The sequence below is a fragment of the Antrostomus carolinensis genome, unplaced genomic scaffold (genome assembly GCF_000700745.2).
Source record: "Antrostomus carolinensis isolate BGI_N321 unplaced genomic scaffold, ASM70074v2 scaffold11435, whole genome shotgun sequence".
In the NCBI taxonomy this organism is placed as follows: Eukaryota; Metazoa; Chordata; class Aves; order Caprimulgiformes; family Caprimulgidae; genus Antrostomus; species Antrostomus carolinensis.
In genome coordinates this window covers 69,914-89,147 of record NW_010318445.1, presented here as the reverse complement: position 1 = coordinate 89,147, position 19,234 = coordinate 69,914, and the positions used below count along the sequence as shown (strand labels likewise).

General features: G+C 36.3%; 1 protein-coding gene across 3 annotated transcripts in view; it reads right to left on the bottom strand.

Annotated features, from left to right (window-relative positions):
• Nucleotides 1-19,234, bottom strand: part of AFDN (afadin, adherens junction formation factor) — a 92,282-nt gene that overhangs the window by 39,211 nt on the left and 33,837 nt on the right. For all 3 annotated transcript variants that reach the window (XM_029085176.1, XM_010168900.1, XM_010168899.1), the window contains 7 exons: nucleotides 16,247-16,392; nucleotides 13,847-13,941; nucleotides 10,604-10,869; nucleotides 9,950-10,093; nucleotides 6,831-7,029; nucleotides 4,981-5,084; nucleotides 3,308-3,394 (listed from right to left, as the gene is read on the bottom strand). In XM_029085176.1, the coding sequence (XP_028941009.1) occupies nucleotides 3,308-3,394; nucleotides 4,981-5,084; nucleotides 6,831-7,029; nucleotides 9,950-10,093; nucleotides 10,604-10,869; nucleotides 13,847-13,941; nucleotides 16,247-16,392 (1,041 nt within the window). The remainder of the gene's footprint in view (nucleotides 1-3,307; nucleotides 3,395-4,980; nucleotides 5,085-6,830; nucleotides 7,030-9,949; nucleotides 10,094-10,603; nucleotides 10,870-13,846; nucleotides 13,942-16,246; nucleotides 16,393-19,234) is intronic.

The following is a 19,234-nucleotide window of genomic DNA, read 5'->3' as shown; positions in this document are numbered from 1 at the left end:
CATTCCTGGCAGCCCTGTAAAACTTCTATTTCACAGCTACTCATATTTTATTTAATTATAAGTAATGCACTTAAACATTTTACTGTCATTAGGTGGAAAGAGGATCAAACACAGGGTTCCTCAGGGACCTAACACTTCCATATACTCCTTGACTCACCTCCTTTGGCTTTGTTTTGTTTTTACAATGCATTTACAATCACCTAGTATCACAAACTGAAACCATCTATCATAAGAATAAGCAGGTGCACAGCATTTCAATGCAAGTTGTGTCACCTCTCTGCTTGTATAACCTTAGCTTCAACTCCAACCATCTTCTTCCATGCAGCAGAGAAGGCATGACAATCACTGGGTAATTAAGAACACTTGGTGTGGAAGGGGTATGAAAAATACAGTATTTAAGTTTCCCATTAAAAACTCTCAATTGTCACAGACTTAATTTATCTACGAAGCCCTGCAAACTAATTAAAACTCAGAATTATCAAGTGATAAATCTGTTAGATGGTCCCTCAGAGATAAGCACAGATTACTAGGAAAGTGTAGATTTTTTGCAATAGGTAAAAGGAAGAAAAGCAGTCAGTAGGAAGTGTTTTCTTTACAATCTCTGAGAATCTGCCCTTTTCATCCATCTCTAGAATACTACCAACCTACACTTTAACCAACCTCATCCAAAGCCAGTGACAAGTACGAGGAGCCCGTTGAGACTTAACAAGAAAGGCAGGTCAGCACTGACATGAAAGGCATTCTCACAGCATACTACTGAGAGTAACTATTTTGTCACATCACAGGGAAAAAACAACTGTTTTCCTAACCAAAGCTGAATAGTTTCAGGGTTGTCTTTCACTAGCTGGAGCAGGGACACCTGTTGACCAGCTGCTCTATTTTCTTTTATTACAGCACTTTTGAAGCACTCTAGAAACCAATAGTTCAATAAATGTAATTGGGTCAGCAATCAAACTGGGATCCTGTGCATGGCAGCAGTAACTGTGTATTTCTGAAAATTAATACGAGCTTTCATTTCTTCAACTCTAAGGTCCTTTCATATAAACATTTGATAGCCAACCTTTTACTATTAAAAAAGTTAGAAAAAACAAAATCTATTCTCATACTTGCTGCTCCCTCTTATTTCAGGTATTCTATCCAGTTAATGTTTAGAAAATTTTAACAAATAGTCTAATGGCCTACTTCTTCCATTTTCCTCAGTCGAAGGAAAAAATGAGAATTTTAATTTTCACACTAGTAAAAAGATACGTGACTTGAGACATGTTGGAAAAATTATTAGAAACAGTCAACAATGTAGAAATAGAAAGAAAAAAATCCACCCACTATTGCTAGCTTCTCAGTCACACTTATTCAGTTCTCTAATCTGTTCTGCTCTGGTCAGATTGAGAAGATTAGTGTCTGTGTATTCTTCCTTACTCTGTTGTTTTTATGAAGCAGGAAAAACATGCTATTAATTACTCACATTAAGCAACTTTGAACCCCCTGAAATAACCCCTTGAAAATAATCCTATTTAACTACTACAGCAACTTGTTTCAACACTTAATGCAAGACAATTATTTTTATTCAATTAACATTCTGCTGACTTCAAATTAAGCAGAAGTTTCTATTCTATGCACACTGAAACTAAACTAAAAATCCACCTTTTGCTTATTTCAGATTGAGATTTAGGACATAAACGTTTTAAAATCAGAATGCCAGTACTGTGGCAGGCACACAGCAGCAAGATGAAAAGCAATCACTTCCTAAACCAGTGAGAGTTTCTGCAACTGTACTGAAATGAAGACTGCTGCTTCCATCACTGATCATGTTAAAGAAATAATGAAATTGGTTAAATAACTTGTAAAAAAACTTTCAAATCAAGCTTACACACTGACCAGTAGTATTGTTACATACTGCTAATGGAAGCGTCAGTTGTTAAAACAACAGACAAAAGCCATCCAGCTCCAGTGAAAATGGAAGCTTTTTCCCCTGCTATATCCTGCTTCTCTCTACATAAGAAATCAGATTTCACAGTTTAAAGTGGAAAAAAAAAAAAAAAATTCCACTGCACATTTTGAAACATTCAACAGAAATGCAGATGGCAGTCAGGAGCCTGGTACATATTTAATCTGGCATATCTAGTATTTGTTTCTCAAATTATTAACCCACTCCAACAAAGTAAGAGCAGAATATTAAGAGCAGAATATTGAGTTATGTTTTTCAGAACCTGAATAGTTTTCTCAGTAACTGCTGGTTGTTAGCAACATATACCTGACACCTGGTATTCCTTTACAGATGTCAGCAATAAATCTTAAAAGCTGACCCCATGCAAGATAATAGTTTCAAGAACAGCCTATGAAATGAGCAAAGTTGCAGAAAAAAAATAGTGCTGTTTAAAAGCAATTAACTATGTAAAATAACTTAAAAGCAGTAAAACAATCATGTTTTCAGCCCATGCACCAAGTGCCAAGGAAGATTACAGCGTTCTGAAGTTCCATGTACTACACAGTGAAGAGACATTAGGAAAGCCTTGTTCTATGTGTTGTACACCATATAATTACCACAAGGACTTTTGGATATCACCGTTACATAATTTATAACAAGTTTAAAACTCAAAGATTATGTCTGCTGTGTGCGCCCATTAACAAAGCAAAACCAACCAACTAGCGGAGTCCTCCATCTGGTGGCTGGAGTTGTATGTGCATTCTACACATCTACAAAGTGTAGCATTCACCCACAATTTCAGCAAGTGAGGGCAAGAGGTGTATCCTCCCTTCACCAAGCTACTTAATACGGTGTAGCTCTCCACTACAAAGAATCAAAACTCATACATGCATCTTTACACTGTGCAAAAGATTAGGCATTGTCTTCACAGCAGAAAGTCTACAAACTTTAATGTACATATTAGAATTATTTTATGTATTAATCTAATTTGAAACCCTCACACTTTATATTTACTGCTTTTCTTTCCTAGATACCTCCGCTACTTTTCAGCAGAAGTGTTAAATAAGGCTGTTTATTCATTTAATTTAATAACACTGCCAATTTTTGGCTCTGAAAAAACTAATAAAACCTGTAGTAGAGGTTTAAAACTTAAATGTCATAATAATTACATCCATATTATGTTTCCTCTTGTATTGTTCACATCTGTGTTATTTTAGAGAAATATTCCCCAGCCAGAATAAAAGTATGATCAACATGACATACACAATAAACTTCATGGAAATAGATTTTTCCATTAACACTTTCCACAGTAGACTGTTCTAAAAGAAAAACAAAAACCAAACAACTTTTTTCAATAACACTTAAACAAACTGACTTCCATACCTTGGCAGCAACAATACTCAGGCCCATTCCATTTTGTTTTTTTAGCGTTACAGTGATAATTTCAGGTTCTTTCCTCAAAGGCTGAGCCTATCAAACAGGGAAGGAGAAAGAAGAGAAAAAAGACAGGAGTTCATATTCACTGCCAGGCTAGGAAAATTACTGTGCAAAACAGTTCATCTACAATCAAAACTAAGTTAGTTAGTGCAGCAGAAGATCTTGCACCCTAAATGATGTGTCTAGTACTCCATTTTAAAGGTAGAGTCTCTCACATTTGATCAATATGGATTCACATTATCAAGTACTACACCTGTGGGAACTGGCATCATTTTAGAGCACTGTTCAAACAAGGAGACTAAAATATTTTAGCACTCTCAAGCTTAGCACATTCAATTAAAGTACATGCACCAGAGAGAAGAATGATTAGATCAGGTTATTTGAACAGTCTTACATGGTATTCATTTCCATGGATGAACAAAGCAGTAGTATCCACTCATCTTGCATTTCTATATGAAGTTTTTTTAAGGAAGACTGTCCAGAACTCTAGCTTTTTCTTAGTATAAGGAAAAGCAAGTACCTAGTATCACTTCAGATGATTTTTTTTTTTTCCACTAGCTCTAAAAAATGCACTTTGATGAGCAACAAAGGGAGAAGGAAAAGCATGATGCCTCAAGAATGTCTCTGCTATATTTTCCTCAGTCAAATGTCTGTTTACCAAGATAACAAGCCTGCAGAGCCTGGCTTATCAGTTCAAGACTGTTCTCTTTTGTATCAGTCATACAGATTTAGGAGATGCTCTCTTCTGTAAAGTAAACATGTTCTTTAGGCCACTGCAGCAGGACTGCAGAATGTCATCTAACAAATGTCAGGTTCTGAACAGAGTAAATGAAGAGCACTGAAGAGCAAGGGACATGTCTTTTTCTTAGAAAGCCTTAGGAACATAGGTAAATTCTAGTTTCGTGTTGGTCTTCCTGATTTCACTGAAGTACTAATCATAAATATATATCTATTTATGCTTAGTTGCTCTAAAAATTATTTCACATAAAACTACCATCCTACCAAATGCAAGTTGTTCTGCAACTCTGATATTCTTGTTAATCACATACTAAAAAAAATAAATTAACAAAACCAAACCACAACAAAAAACACCACAAAACAAAACCAAAAAACTTTACAACAGAAAAAAAGCCACTTCACACTGAAGTGAAACACTTCTTTAATAAGTATAATGAAAAGGAAAACAAAAGAATTTTTTCTGAAAACCTAGCAGAAAAAAAAGTACCAGATTATACTGGTACTAAATACTAAACATTTGGTTGATAACTTTTTAGTTTATAAAAAAAGGCAGCCTGCAGCTCCATTCACACTCAAGTTATTTAGAGATGCACGGCCATATATTTTTTTTTGTCTGTGTTTAAAAGGAATTTCTTCACTGTTTAGTCCCAGGGTAGGGGAACACAACAAAGGTGGCTTACATGAGAATTATATCATGCCACAGACTAGAAAAACACTGAGTTCCAAAAACCTGCAAATAGATCCTTAAAATCACCAAATCACACATTCCATGACTAAATCAGTTCTTCCTAATAAGGATTAAAACTCATTATGTAAACCACAATGGCTTGCCAAGAAATCACTATTCGGTTTTGACAACTGTTCACTGACTCAATACTTACTAGCTCAGCATTCTCCTGTGACAGGTGACTTTCATAGTCTGCACCTTCAAAGTATATTGTCCACGTGCCTGGTGACCGTGAATGAGGTATTAGTCTACAAAAACCTAAAGGAGAAAGTATCATCAACATGGTTATTTTCTCAATGGATTAATAAAAATCAAATAGCCTGCCACAAAGAAATACCAAATAGAAGTATTTATCTTTTTATATTTATATTAGTATGTTGAGTCTTGCATCTTAGATGCTATTATGCACTTCACTGCAATTTTATGGTATCTACAGAATCCTACAGTTCTACACCTGCTGTTTCTGAGAAATATGCATATTTAAAAACATTACACCCTCATAGAAAACTCTTGGGCTGCAAACTATTGTTTGTACCAACCAGACTCAAAAGAGACATGAAAGACCAAGTTACCTTTTAGAATATAAACCACCTGTCTGGCCAAGAGAGCACCACAGAAATCTCCTGCTTCGCAGAGAGGCTAGCTAACAAGTCTCAGCATTGACTTGGCAGAGGTGAAGCTTCCCCCGAACTCGTTACTTTTTAAAATGCAACTATGGAATTAAAAGTGAGGTTTTGTTTGATTTTTTTTTCTTTTTGTTAATTGAGCAATTCTTAGAATTTAAAAAAAAAGGAGCCACAGCATCTGAGAGGTATCCAACATTGTCTCCTAAATCAGGAACAGTGAGAATCCACATCACAATCAAATTAGAGATTACTCCATCCAAACAGATGAGATTCTCCTCCTCACAAAGAACATCTTTCTGACATTCAGTTTACACCAATCTACTGCAAACCATTCCCTCACTGTAATTCAAGGGATACGTAAAATTAAAATTTTGAATGTAAGCATTAAAAAGGTCTTACCTTTAATAACTATATAGACATTTGCATGGAAAATGAATTGTAAGTACTAATTAAAGTATTTATTCTACTAGTCTTCTTCAGTCTCAAGTGTACATCCTCTGTAACTCACTACACTTTCAGAACAGTTTCATACTATTTTTCTTTTCAATACAAGAATATGGCTTTTCTATAAACTAAGTTGGAACCAATGAGAGCAAAACCTCACTGTAGGATAGAGTGAGTCTGCTTTGTCGATAGCTTCCTCCTTTGCCGTCGACCTATCATGATATTCCTGTGGAAATTTTTAAGCAACTGCTTTTTAAGCAGAAAATTATTGAGAAATTAAGTAACAAAAAAGCTTCTAATACAATTTAGTTCCACAATGTAAGGATCATAACTTGTTCATTCGCTGTAAATGCTTTGACAGACCCCCTGCTTTCCTTTCTCAAGTTTAGGTCACTTTTGCCCAACCACAAGAGGTCTCTACTCTCATCTGAAAATTCTGTTGGATTACAAAATACCCAAACCATACATTCTGATGTTGACAAACATTAGAACTGCTTTAAACTCATGGGTTTTTAATGTTATATGGAAGAAGCTGATAAGTAAAAAAAGTGACTTAACTATTCAATTAACATTAGCACTGAAAGTTGACTGTGAAATTTACATTTATGTAAATTTTTGCTGCTCTAGCACCAAAATAAAAAAAAAAACAACCCGTGGAGCAAAGGCAAAATAAAATTTTAGTAGGCACTAGCATCAGCACTGCTTATTTAGAACCATGAAAGTGAATGAAAAGGACAGGGAGAAAGGTAAGGATTAAAAATTCCTGCTACTTTCTATGGGTTGCAAAAGTAAACACTTCAAGAACACGGTGTAAAAAGATTGAAACATACATAAAGAAAAATAAAGTGGTTTACATTTAACTAAAATATATTTTGCATTTTGTGTTCACTACACCAAAAAAAGATGATCACTGTAAAACAACAAAAGAACTAACCTCTCTGACAGAGTGGATCTAAAAATTCTTGTAAGCCACTTGGAACATTTCTGACAACATCACAGGAATAGCCATCTTCTGGTAAAAGAAAAGGTAGCTGTAAGTCAGGATCCTCTTCCAGTTGGACCTCCCGGCCATCGCTGCGAGCAAGTTCATCAGCCGTATTTTCTGCAACGGTTACTACATTCTCTATCAATTCCTGGATAGAAGGCAGAAAGACATTGTTACTATGAACAGGTAATTTTCATTAAGGAAAAAAACCCTAACATTAATACTAAGACTGCAAGAAAAAGGAATTTGGAAAATAAATTCTCAGATATAAAACTTCTTTGGCTCCACTATGAACAGTCAGTACACTGCATTGCTTTATTTGATTAAATCCCATAAATTATGTAGTTAGAGAATATAACAGCAGCATTTATTTTTACTTCAGTACTTCCAAAACTTGTGATGCAAGTTTTTACTTGATGTAAGAGCTATATTTAAAAATACATAGCAGAGAACATGCATGTGCAGAGGTGGAATCACAGGCAGCTTTAAAATTTTCACACTTTGTTGAGTGTATATATGCTTCTATAAGACTAAATATGTAGAAAAGAAACAGGTAACTTGTGTAAAACAGGATTTTCAGCTCCATCAGGACACATATACACACAGAGGACCAATGGCATACACATTTCTCTAGTTTGGAAGCTTAATAGAACTAAATGGAACTTAATTTCCTGGGAGCTCAGTATAATGTGAAGGATCCCTTAAGGCTGATCTCTATTTTTTAAACAACACTGTAGAAGCACACAACGTGAGCAACACCACTCAAGGTGCAGCAGGGAACTTCTAAGTTTTACATTTGATGCACAGCTGTTCTGCTTAGTATCACAAAAAGCTCTATGAAACCAGTGTACTTTTCACAACAGCTACTGCAGTTGCATGTAGCACACAGTAGCCTTCCTTCTACGCTTTGGAGACATCTGTAAGATTTCAATACAATATCTGTTACTAGATTGTACCAACTGAGGAAAATTAATTCAGAAGTTAACAAAAATGAAATTCCTAACAATTTCACAAAAAGTAAAGGTCCAAGCAGCACTTTGTGTTTCCACATTCTTCTATTTACCCCAAATTACTCAGAAGAGTGCACAGTGAAAAGGCTCTCTCTCTCTCTCTCTCTCCTCAAGCAGTTCCTCTATTTTTCTGTTACCTTATATGCCTTAGCCTGGCCTATGTTTTAGCATGAAAGTATTCAGATGTTAAGTGAAACTAAAAAAAAGTTACAGCTAAGTTTTTAAAAAGATTTAAGTAGTAATTCTCTGAGCACTCAGTCTCTTCAAAGTCATATGCTCTGCCTTAGGAACCAAGAAATCACCCCAGGGCTGACTCATCACCATATTTGAACAAGCAGGCAGCATCAATACGGAAAAGTATCTTTACCTCCAGTTAACCAGTATTCTTTCTGGAAGAGAACTCACCCCAGAGATGTGCAATTTTACTGGCAACAATACAGAATTACTACAATTAATTTATCTAAGGCTGCTATTACACATAGATTCCTTCACTACAAGTATTTGCTTTACCAAAGATTCAGATGTGATTGCCAGTCTCTTTCTACAGCTTCTACTTAGCTCCCAAGACCAGGTTAAAAGTGTGGTCTTAATCTCACCCCAGTTACACTAACACGCAACTCAGAACCTGTAAGCTTGATACAACAATTTTATTACTGAAGCACAATGCATAACACAGTTGAGACAAAACAATGTAAGTGTTCTCATATGAATGTTCAGTTTTAGCAGATTTCCAGTGGGAAGTCAGATAAATCCAACCTGCCTTTAGAAGTGCTCTTCAAGGCAGCCTTTTTACCATAAAAGGTTCTAATTTTTAAAAGAATTACATCAAACTAAAGCATGTAGAAGTAAATACATTTATATTCCTTTGAACAAATTCCAAGCCTTGGAATTTTTCAGATTTGGCAGCAACAAGTCAGAGTCTGAGTATACAAGTCTTTTTCATAGCAAGGAGCAAAGAAGTCCCAAATACCACTTCACTGCAACAGGACGAACTAGCCACTTTGTAGCCCTCCTTCTGACACTAAGAAGATCTACGAAATTTAGCACTGTATTTCTTTGGAGGCCCCTAAAGAACAACAATAATAAACTGTGGAATTCTATCTATGTGTAAAAAGGAAATACAAACTATGTTCTTCAGCAAAAGACTGGTTTGATAGCCAGTATCTAAAAATACATCCAAGTTGTAAGTCCCCCTTAACACCTTCAGAACCACTGTATTAATACTTTTAATTTAATAACCAGATGTTTCCGAAGTTATTAAAAAATAGACTTTGTAGACAAAGCATTCAGTTATATACATATTAGATTATCTTCACCTTTTAAAATTTTTGAGATCAGTCAACCACTCTGTAATCAGGGTTTACTTTAAGAGTTTTCATCCACATATGATTACAATTCCACAAGGAACACAAAACCTCTTTTGTCTTTTGCCAAAAAGGTGTTTCCCATCGATAAACCTTAGAATAGTCAGTTATGTCTTAAATATAAAGAAAAAAATCAGTTCTAAAACCAACATAACTCTCCCTCTCTCTCTACATACGTGTTCAATGTATCAATCTGCCCATCAAAGGACAATCTGTCTGCTGCTCATATGAAGGGATTCAACATTCATGGGAAAAAGCTCAGCATTCCTCCTTCTTTAGTTTGATTTCTATAGTCACAATTTCTGTCTTTGTTCCTGTGGTTATACACAGAACTAGCTTTTGGGAGTGCTCGGTGCACCTCTCCTCTACTGCCTTACTGGATTCCATCCACAAATGGTGTAGGTGCAGCGACACTTCTCTGATTGTGTTCAACATACAGTCTTACCTTACATTCCAACTCAGTGCAAGAGAGATTTTTGGCAGTATCTTGCTCGAGTTGCAGTGAATTATACTGACCAAAGCTGGTGTCCATCAATACTTCTTATTGTATAGAAAGCAGACTGCCCACTCTGACTCTTCCCGTAACAATTCCAAACCAATCAACAATCAGATAGCTATTTTCAGGCAGTATTTTTACTTCAAGTCTATTTTTCTCACTTATATTAAACAGCACAGTAAGACAGAAGATACTTACTGTTGGGATGAGTGGTTCATCTGGAGCACAGTGATAATTCTGCAACAAAGCTTGTAGCTGCAGAGAATTCAGCTTAAAGCAAGTACTGTTAATATTTGGAACATCTGCATGTGAATATTTGTCCATGGTAAGCAATGTGGTTGCCTAGGAGAGAAAAAAAGTCATAGGAGACAAATCCAAACCTGAATGCAAACTTAAGCCTTGTTTTTGAGGTTTTTTTAAATGACAGATAGAAAAAGACAAAGCAAGAAGCCACACTTGTTACAGAAGCAACATAAATATCCCCAAAACAACCACTAAATAGATGTCCTGTACCTACAAGATAAATTAACACTAAACCCGTCATAAAGGAGACATACCAATTTTTTAGCTACTCTTCTTGTCTCTGTTCAGTATAGTTATAGCTCAGTCTTGTAAACAGAAATTGAACAGCATGTTGGCTAAAATCACTAATTATTAATTTCATTTTCAACTTAAATATTAATGATATTGAAAACGTATTTTGTGGTTTTGCATGCTACATCAATGTTCCAGGATTGATTCATACAAATTACACTTGTCCACATGCAGTTCTCTAGGAACACAGAATATACAAATATTCTCTTTGAATATACAATTATGAGCGAAGTGTTAATCAGATATACACACACTCACCTGCACTATTCTGCTCAGGTGGCAATCAGCAGCCAATTCTAAACCCTGTTTTTCTGCCCAGGCTTCAATATGGCCCAGCTGTTGACGAATAATAGCTCCCCAATAATGTGAACATAACCCTGAATCTGGGGCTGTAACTAATCTGTTAAAAAGCCACATGTTGATAAAATGAAACAGCTGGGAGAAGAGCTGTATAGTCAGAGCAGCATTCACTCTACACCGTCGCAACAGGGACATGGCTCCAGTCAACGTATGCAGCACATCATCTACAGAGATAAAACAAAAAGTAAATCACATTCACATACTGCAAAGTACAACTGGTTTAGGCCATAAATAATAATATAGAGACACTTAATCCAGGTTGGTGAATGCTAGGTAGAACCTACATGTATTCAAGTTAGACAGACTTTCAGAAATAAATTCACTGCTTCACAGTTTTCAAGAGGGAGCAATGCTAAACTGATAGCTGAAATATATTTTTTTAACTCCTGAAATGAAAATAAATTCTTTTTGGGGAAATATTTAGTATACAAGTATATCATTGGTTATATCTGACACTTAAATCATGTCCTTACTCGAGTAAACTCAATCTTCTGTTTTTTGTTTGTTTTTTTAATAACAAGTTAAAAACTTTATATTTTGTTCAAATTAATGTTGCAATTATTCCGTAGTTACTTGCAGTCAAATAGCAAACTGTATTCAAAAATTTCAGCAGAAACTATAAGCATTGCATGATGCACTTCAAACTGTCCCCAGGTGGTGAGCAATTTCACAGCATATAACTCATTTGTATAGTCTGTTATCACTGTTGTTATCATTATCATTTTATTTTAATTAGTAAATAGTTTTTATCTCAACCTGTGAGCTTCCTTGCCCCTTTTCTTTCTAATTATCCCCCCTACTCCCTGGATGAGGGAGGGGAGGGTGAGAGAGCAGGCTGTGTTTGGCTGCAAGCTGCAAGCTAAAAGGGGTGAATCCACCCAATCCACCACAGTACCTCTTGTTTACATATTAGTTTTTAAAAATATTATTCAAATTTCCTTTTGCCCATTAGTTCACTGTAATATTACATAAGAAACAATAAGAACCTCCTGTTGGTTTCACCAAAAGCAAACATCCTGACATGCTTCCTGGTGAAATATATTAATGCAAGCAGAACATTTATCTCCAAGTCTTCTTTTAAGGCAATACTTTTATCTGAAATCTCTACTGAAGAGACCACCAAATTAATTTCTTTAGCACCGAAACACAGGATTGTGACTGAAAAAAATATCTTTATGCTATAAGAGAAATCTATACAGCAGCTCAAAAATAACTGAAATAATGAACATAATCTGCCTTTATTCCAATGTCAGTTTGCTACTTATTCAGGGTTTGTGTCCCAGAAAGTTGTCTCTTACAGTACAGAGCACTAAACGCAAAACAGTACATCTTTATATTCCAATTGCAGCAAGCTTAATACCCAAAAGACCAGAAAGTATATATGATTTTTGTATAAATACCCTTCACAGTTGAACAGAATGACTGTACTTAATAGCTCTGTGGATCATCTTTGCTTCAATTATTCAGAAGGTCACTATTTCCTTAACTCTTCCTAACCTTTTATCCCTGGTTAATCCTTTCAAACTTGAATATTTTTTTATGTTTTTCATTTTCTTCTTTAGTCATCAGGCTACATAATGTAGGAGGCTTTCACTTCCCCCTATGAAAAGCACAACAGGGGGTCCTGTCTCAGGGGCCTGTGCATGAATGCGTTCAGCATGAAAAACAAGAGGCATTAGAAGTCTGAGCACAGTCCCTGAGCTGGGATTACAGACATAGCAGGATAGCACACATGACCAGAATGCTCTCAGGGACAGGCACAGCCCAGGAAGGAAGGCTGACAGGGCTACAAAGCACTATCACACTTAAAGCACCATGGCAGGGATCCGTGGCAGGGATCTACAAGGCCAGTCAGCTTAACCTTAGTACCTGGGAGGTACTGAGGATGCTCTACTATAGCATCCTTACAGAGAAATTCCCGAGATAAGGACTGGATAAACAGATGATGATGTAGGCAGAGAACTGACTGGACCACTGGAGGTGGTGCACTTGTGGATATGAGGTCCATTTAGCAGTTATCTATTAGTGGCTCCTTCATGGACTGAAGCTGGGACTGATACTGTTTAATGACTTATTAATAACTTGAGCAATTAGTGCATTCTCAGCAAATTCACAGAAAACACCAAGCTGGGGGAAATACTGATACACTGAAGGGCAGTAGTTTTTTCAGAAGGGTCTCAGTAGGCTAGAGAAATGGGCTGACAGGGACTTCATGAAGTTCAAAGACAACTGCCAAGTCCTGCATCGGGGAAGGATGGGCTGGGTGCAATCTGGATAGAAAGTGGTTCTGCCAAAAACAATGCAGAGATCCTGGTAAACATCAAGTTAAATGTGATTAATCAGCGTGTCCTTGCTTGAAAGGCAGCCAGCTGTACACTAAGCTGTTAGCAGCAGTGAAGCTAGCAGAAGGGAGGGAATTAATCCTTCCTATGCATTCAGAATTTGTGAGACTGCATCTGCAGCACAGCATCCAGTTTTAGGCTCCCCAGCACAAAGGGGATATCTATTTAATGGAGCAAATCCCATACAGTGCCACCCAGATGATTAGGGGGTTGGAAAAAAGGACATAGAAGAGGGACAGAGAAGTGGATTTAGTTCATCCAGTGGAAAGAGAAGGCTACAGGCACAATTTATTGCTGTCTTCTTCTACCTAATGGGAGGGCTCAGAACAAGATCCCTCCCCAAGGAGCACATAGAACAGCAGACAAACCAATACAAAAATTGCAACACAGTAAATTCCAAATAGATATAGGAAAAGTATTTTAACCATGAGGGTGGTCAAACTTTGGAACAGGTTACTCAGAGATGTTGTGGTATGTCCATCCCTCAGTGGAAATTCAAAACTCAACTGGGCAATACTCTGAATAATCTGTTCCAGTTGCACCTACCTTGAGCAAGACACTGGATTAGATGGCATCTGGAGGTTCCCCTCCACACCAAATTATTCCATGATTTTTAAACTCAATATAGATTATTTGAATGTCACTACTGTCCTTTTTTATCATCCATACAAAATTAATCCAAACAATTCTCAGGGATTAGGGCAGCTTGTAAATGTCATATCACTGTTAAGAAAAATTCTATTTATTACTAATTAATTCCATGATTTAGATGACACAAGAAAAGATCAAGTAGTCTAACCTATTTTAGGCCTCTGAGGATTATTTTCCTCTGGATCATCAAGGAATGCTGGCATGTAGTTATTAAGCTCTGATTGCAGACAATGAACCAGGTACCTGGAAGGAAGAAGAAAAAAAAAAAAATTTTAAAATCCTGGATGTGTTCGTTATGAATGCTTCTAAAGAAGAGACACCTATCAAATTACAGAAATCTCAGTGTTATGTATGTGACTATAGGGAACCAAATAATACTTTTTAAAAGGCCAGAGAGACTAGTTCTCCCCTACTTTTCCTAGAAATGCTGGAAAAAGAAATTAGGTTGTCAGGGAACAAACACAGCCACTTAAATGCAATATTGCTATCACACTTGTAAACAAAGATCACATGCTACATAAAGAGATGCTCTCAGGCCAAACTTGGTTTCTGTAAGATTGCAAAAACTATTTTTTCCAAACAGAAATAAACTCTTCTCTGTCTTAAAATCGTCCAAGAGTAGTATTAAAAAAAAAAATAAAAAAATTTCCTATTCTGAGCCAATGCACAACATCCTGAAATGGTCTGAGTGCTTTGTGTAAAAAATTTTTTTGATTCTCATATTTCTCTTACCTTTAACTACAGTGAAATGAAAAGTCTGTTTTAGTATTCTTTCTCTTCTAATAATTAAACATTTTCTTTAACACTGTTTTTGATAACTCATTTATACATTTTCTGTTAAGAACTGAAACTAGAAGGGAATCAAATTGTAATCACATATATAAAGGAAAATATTTCATGGCTTTCTACTACTCTCCTTTCCATTTCGCTGGTAACGTTTTTAATGAAATACCCTCAAATTGCTAGAAAACAAAAGCCATGGCAATTTCAACCAATTTTGGCGTATGTCAGCTGCTACCATCAAATAACATTTTCACAGTATATTTATTTCTTTTCATGCTTCTGATGTGCTTTTTTAAATGCCTTCTAAATATATACTCCACAGTCCTGTTCTCCGAAAGTTTAATACATCCATTTGAAATCTTCCATGTTACAGTGTACTTAGGGGAGAATTCACACGCAGCTAAAATTCATAAATACCCTTTCACATCCAGCCTGTTCATCATGTACAGGGAAAAACACAATGCCATTTGTTCAGTGCCAAATGTTCTGTCTTCAGTGACTATTTAGCAAACTGAAATGGCAAAAAGTTATTTCAATACACCAATCCAAACCACTGACCTGTGGTAGGTAGTAATTTAGAGGTGTTATAAAAATTGAAAGACTTTGTCAAAATAGCTACTTGCTATACCCTATTTGCCCATAATTCACCAACAGGAAAAAACAAACAAACAAAAACCCCATGAAACAAAAAAACCCCAAACTGTGGGAGTACACACAAAGTGGTTTGGTGCTTCCGATACCTTTCAAAAGTTCAGAAATCAGTGATAAGGTTTCAGATACTATATTCTCATACTACATACTGCCCTTCAGAGCAATACAGCCCCCTTAAAACTCAACAGTTAAAACTATGGTTAGGTCTCCCAGCCCTGTCACGATATAAAAAGAAGAAAGATTATATTCCATGCTATTACAAAAGTATGAAAAGACTCTAATTAAATAGACATCCTACAAGTGGGAGAAGGCTGGGTATAAGCCACCCAAGGTACACTGGGACTTCTCTAAACATTAGTTTCAGATACACAAATTTGCTGAGAAATACTTGTTCAATACTAGCTTGCTGGAGAAAAAAATATCTAAGTATGTACAAAAATCAAGCCTTTCTTGTTGCTTAGCACTGTGTTCACTCAATGTTGTTATCTTTGTTCAAGGATACTTTCCTCAGAGGACTTTCCTTCCCTGTGGATACTTCATGCAATTTTTCTTTTAATCAGCATTGTAATCACCTTGGTTGACTTGCATAGGTTGATTTTACCCCAAGCTAAAACCCATCTTTACAGTTTTAAGAAAAAACTCTGCTAAAAAACCACTGGCAAATTGTTATTTATGCAAATTATGAAAGGAGTCATTACAAATACAATTAGAACCTCTTAAAAAGCACAAGGTGATCATTACATCTATGTATTTATGTATTAACAGGAAAAGTAACCTTTCCTCACATGTGCATAAAAACCTTAAATTAAAAGAAAGCCATCAATACAAACTAAATTTAAATAATATTTGTCTAAAATTTTCATTGGCAGCCTCAACTATCACAAGAACAGTTAACAGATGAAACTCCTTGCATAGCCCAGTGATCCATATTCATAAACCAAAATACCCATCTAAAGAAGTAAGTCTAGCTTCTCTTGTAAGTCCTCCTCTCAGATATTAGCAATACACAAAAGACATTATTGCTGTACCTAAAATTTTGCAAAAAAGTGAAGTTATTCTAAAAACCCCAGAAACATAGAATATGTTAAGTGAAATAGAAGTTTTATAGCCTTACTTGAATGCCATTTGAACCAAGTGTGCCAGAACATCCTGTGCATCCACAGTAATTCGGCTAAGATCTCTGTCTTGCTTTATGAAATTCAGTAATTCAGATGCATTTGCCATCCAAAAGGCAAGTGCCCCAGCAATATTCTTCTGTTTCTGTAAGTAGAAAGAAACAAGAAATAATACAGGGAAATGGTTTTCTGATAAAGCACAGCATGTTAAAAAGGCTCCAAAAGATAGACCAGTACCTTCTCCCATTTCACCAAACATATCCCAGATACCAGATATTTGCAAAATGTTTCTATGTAATATTGCAATTGCTGTAACTGGAAAGTTCAATTTTCACATGTTCACCGAACATAGAAAATTCTGTTAAATTGCCAATAGCCATATCAACAAAGCCACGGCATAAGCATCTAGTTATATCGTGCTAAGAGCTTAGTGGAATGCAGTATCTGGTAATCTGTGCACTTTTAAGTGCATATTCACTACTGCCCACTGCCACCCTGATACTGTGCTCACTGGTTTCGATACCAGGTGATTCAGTATCAAGTACTGATCTATCTCACCATCTCCCGACCACAAATGCCAGGCCAGGCAACCTCAGATGAAATCCAAAGAATAGGAACCACAAACAACAACAAAAAAAAGAAAATAAGGGGAAGAAAAAGAACTTTGGTCATTTCATATCCACATTGAAGTGCGTTAAGCAGAAATTATGGAATGCCGTAGAAGTTGCAAAGTCATAAAAGGATTTTAGTACTGCATGTTCCAGTTGCTGAATGAGTGTTATGAACCGTTTAAGTCCAGCTGTTTGAGTATTGTATTTTGATATGGAAGCAGCATGAGAAACTGAGCTAAGCCAACGTAGCTAGGATCAGTTCCCAGCAAGATATCCTACCTGATCAACCTGGTCTACCTCCTGGAGAAAAACAGACGAAGGAAATCAAACAGAATAGAAGAAAAACTTGTGAACAATCATGATAGCTTTAGAAATCAAACACTAAATATGAAGGTACAACACTTATGGTCACAGTTATACACAGATGCATTAATCAGTAGCTACGATGCAACTGAGTCCCTTTTAAAAAATGAAGTATTTTAATGGGACTAGTAGCACAGCTGCTAAGGATTGAAGTGCTCAATGTCACAATTAATTGAAGGAATGCCCTATCCTAAGTTGACATCCCCGACTAGTTGGTTATTCCACGCTCAGTGCACCACAGAAATCTCGCAGAACTTTTTGGAGGCCACGGGGTAACTAGCCATCCAAGTAACAGATGCAGGGAGCTATTTGCCCACACTGCTGCAACGGAGACAATGTATAAACAAACACAAAGGGAGACAGAAAATCCCCATCACAAACAAACACAAACAAAACCAAACAAAAACCATAAAACACCTAGGACAGATTTAATACATGGCTTTTCAATTAAAGAACAACAAAACTGTTTTAAACAACAAAAGAGTCAAATGAAATATCACACTAAGCTTCTTAAATGCTGGTACATAAAAGCTACACCGAGTTAAGCAAACCAAAACCCCCACCAGATACGTTTGTCTGACTATTTAAAACTGAGCTCCTAATTCTTTTGGCTTTCTACTGAGATCACTCTCCTCCACCTGCAACACAGTGAGCTTAGATGCAAAAAAATTTGAGCTGTCATTTGCTGTTAATATTGTAATTTTAGTTAGAGCTGAAAAACACCAAATTGCCACTGGTTTTTTTGCTTCCCTCTTTCCACCCAAGGCACAACTGACTGAGGATGTGTGGGCACAGAATGGAAGGAGATGCTCCTTCTAAAAACAAATGCTAAAATTTGTAGAGGATCAGAAATGCCACAAAATTATTTGTAAAAAATCAGGATACAATAATTTGGCTTTTTTACATGAATTAAGTTTCTATTTCTAGAGATGTACTGAAAGCACTGAGCCTTCTCATAGATCTCTCCCATTTTATTCCTATCCCATATAAAGTTTTCTGTACTATTTACATACACTAATGTGAAGACTACAGAAAGTCACAGACATAATTTGCTAGCAAGTACTCCTTGAGTAACTTCAGAAAGTCATCAAGTCTCCTTATGATCTAGACAGGCGAACTCAGGATCTAAACAACTTATTCTACACCCAGTACAGCACAGGAGTTTGTGCATCTTCTCTCTACTTCTGTTTTGGGTGCCTCTCTCCCCTTGCCTCCCATCTATCTCCTCCATCTTTCACACCCTCAAATCCCTTTCAGTACAGACATCCCTTACAGTCACGATATACAAGAAAGCTCTTATGATACAGTGAGTTATTACACAGTAATTTAACTGTGACAGCTATCAATATAAACACTCATTCTACAGCCTAGACTAAGTAATTTGACTTAGCTAGTGCTGTTTATATTCCAATAACACAGGTCCAAGCTAATGACATTTTCCTCGTCAAGCTTTAGAATCAATGCATTTCTTTGTTTCCAACCAGTTAGCCTTCAAATTCACTGAAGTTCTACTCTTTCATCACATCTGTAACTTTCCCCCTTTCCTCCAGCTTCTTGCAGCATGGCATTCAGAAGAAACTCCTTCCTATTTTCTTCTATCTCTAACCCGCTTCAGGTTATTTTTTGCAACTAGATAACATCTTTCAGATACCACAAATGCAGCTACCACTTCCTTGTTGAATTCTTCATGAAACTTTAGGCTGGTGATCAAATTGCAACTATGCAATGCTGTAGAAATGGGTTTTTAAAAAGGGCAGTCCAGACAAACACTGGGTTTTAACAGTTTCATTTCAAGATTATATAAAAAACACTTGCTTGCAACAACTGCAAGGCTGAACTTGATCTGGGAAGCCCTTCCCAGTGCTGTAAATTAATATTTTCACAGATAATCTATTTTCTATCTTTGATTTGTTCTCTTTTGTGAAAATTTATGTTTGAGCCTGCCTCTTTGCCATCTTCTAGCACCTACATGGTTATCCACTTTAGTTCAGCATAAATGAAATGCAGAGTTTT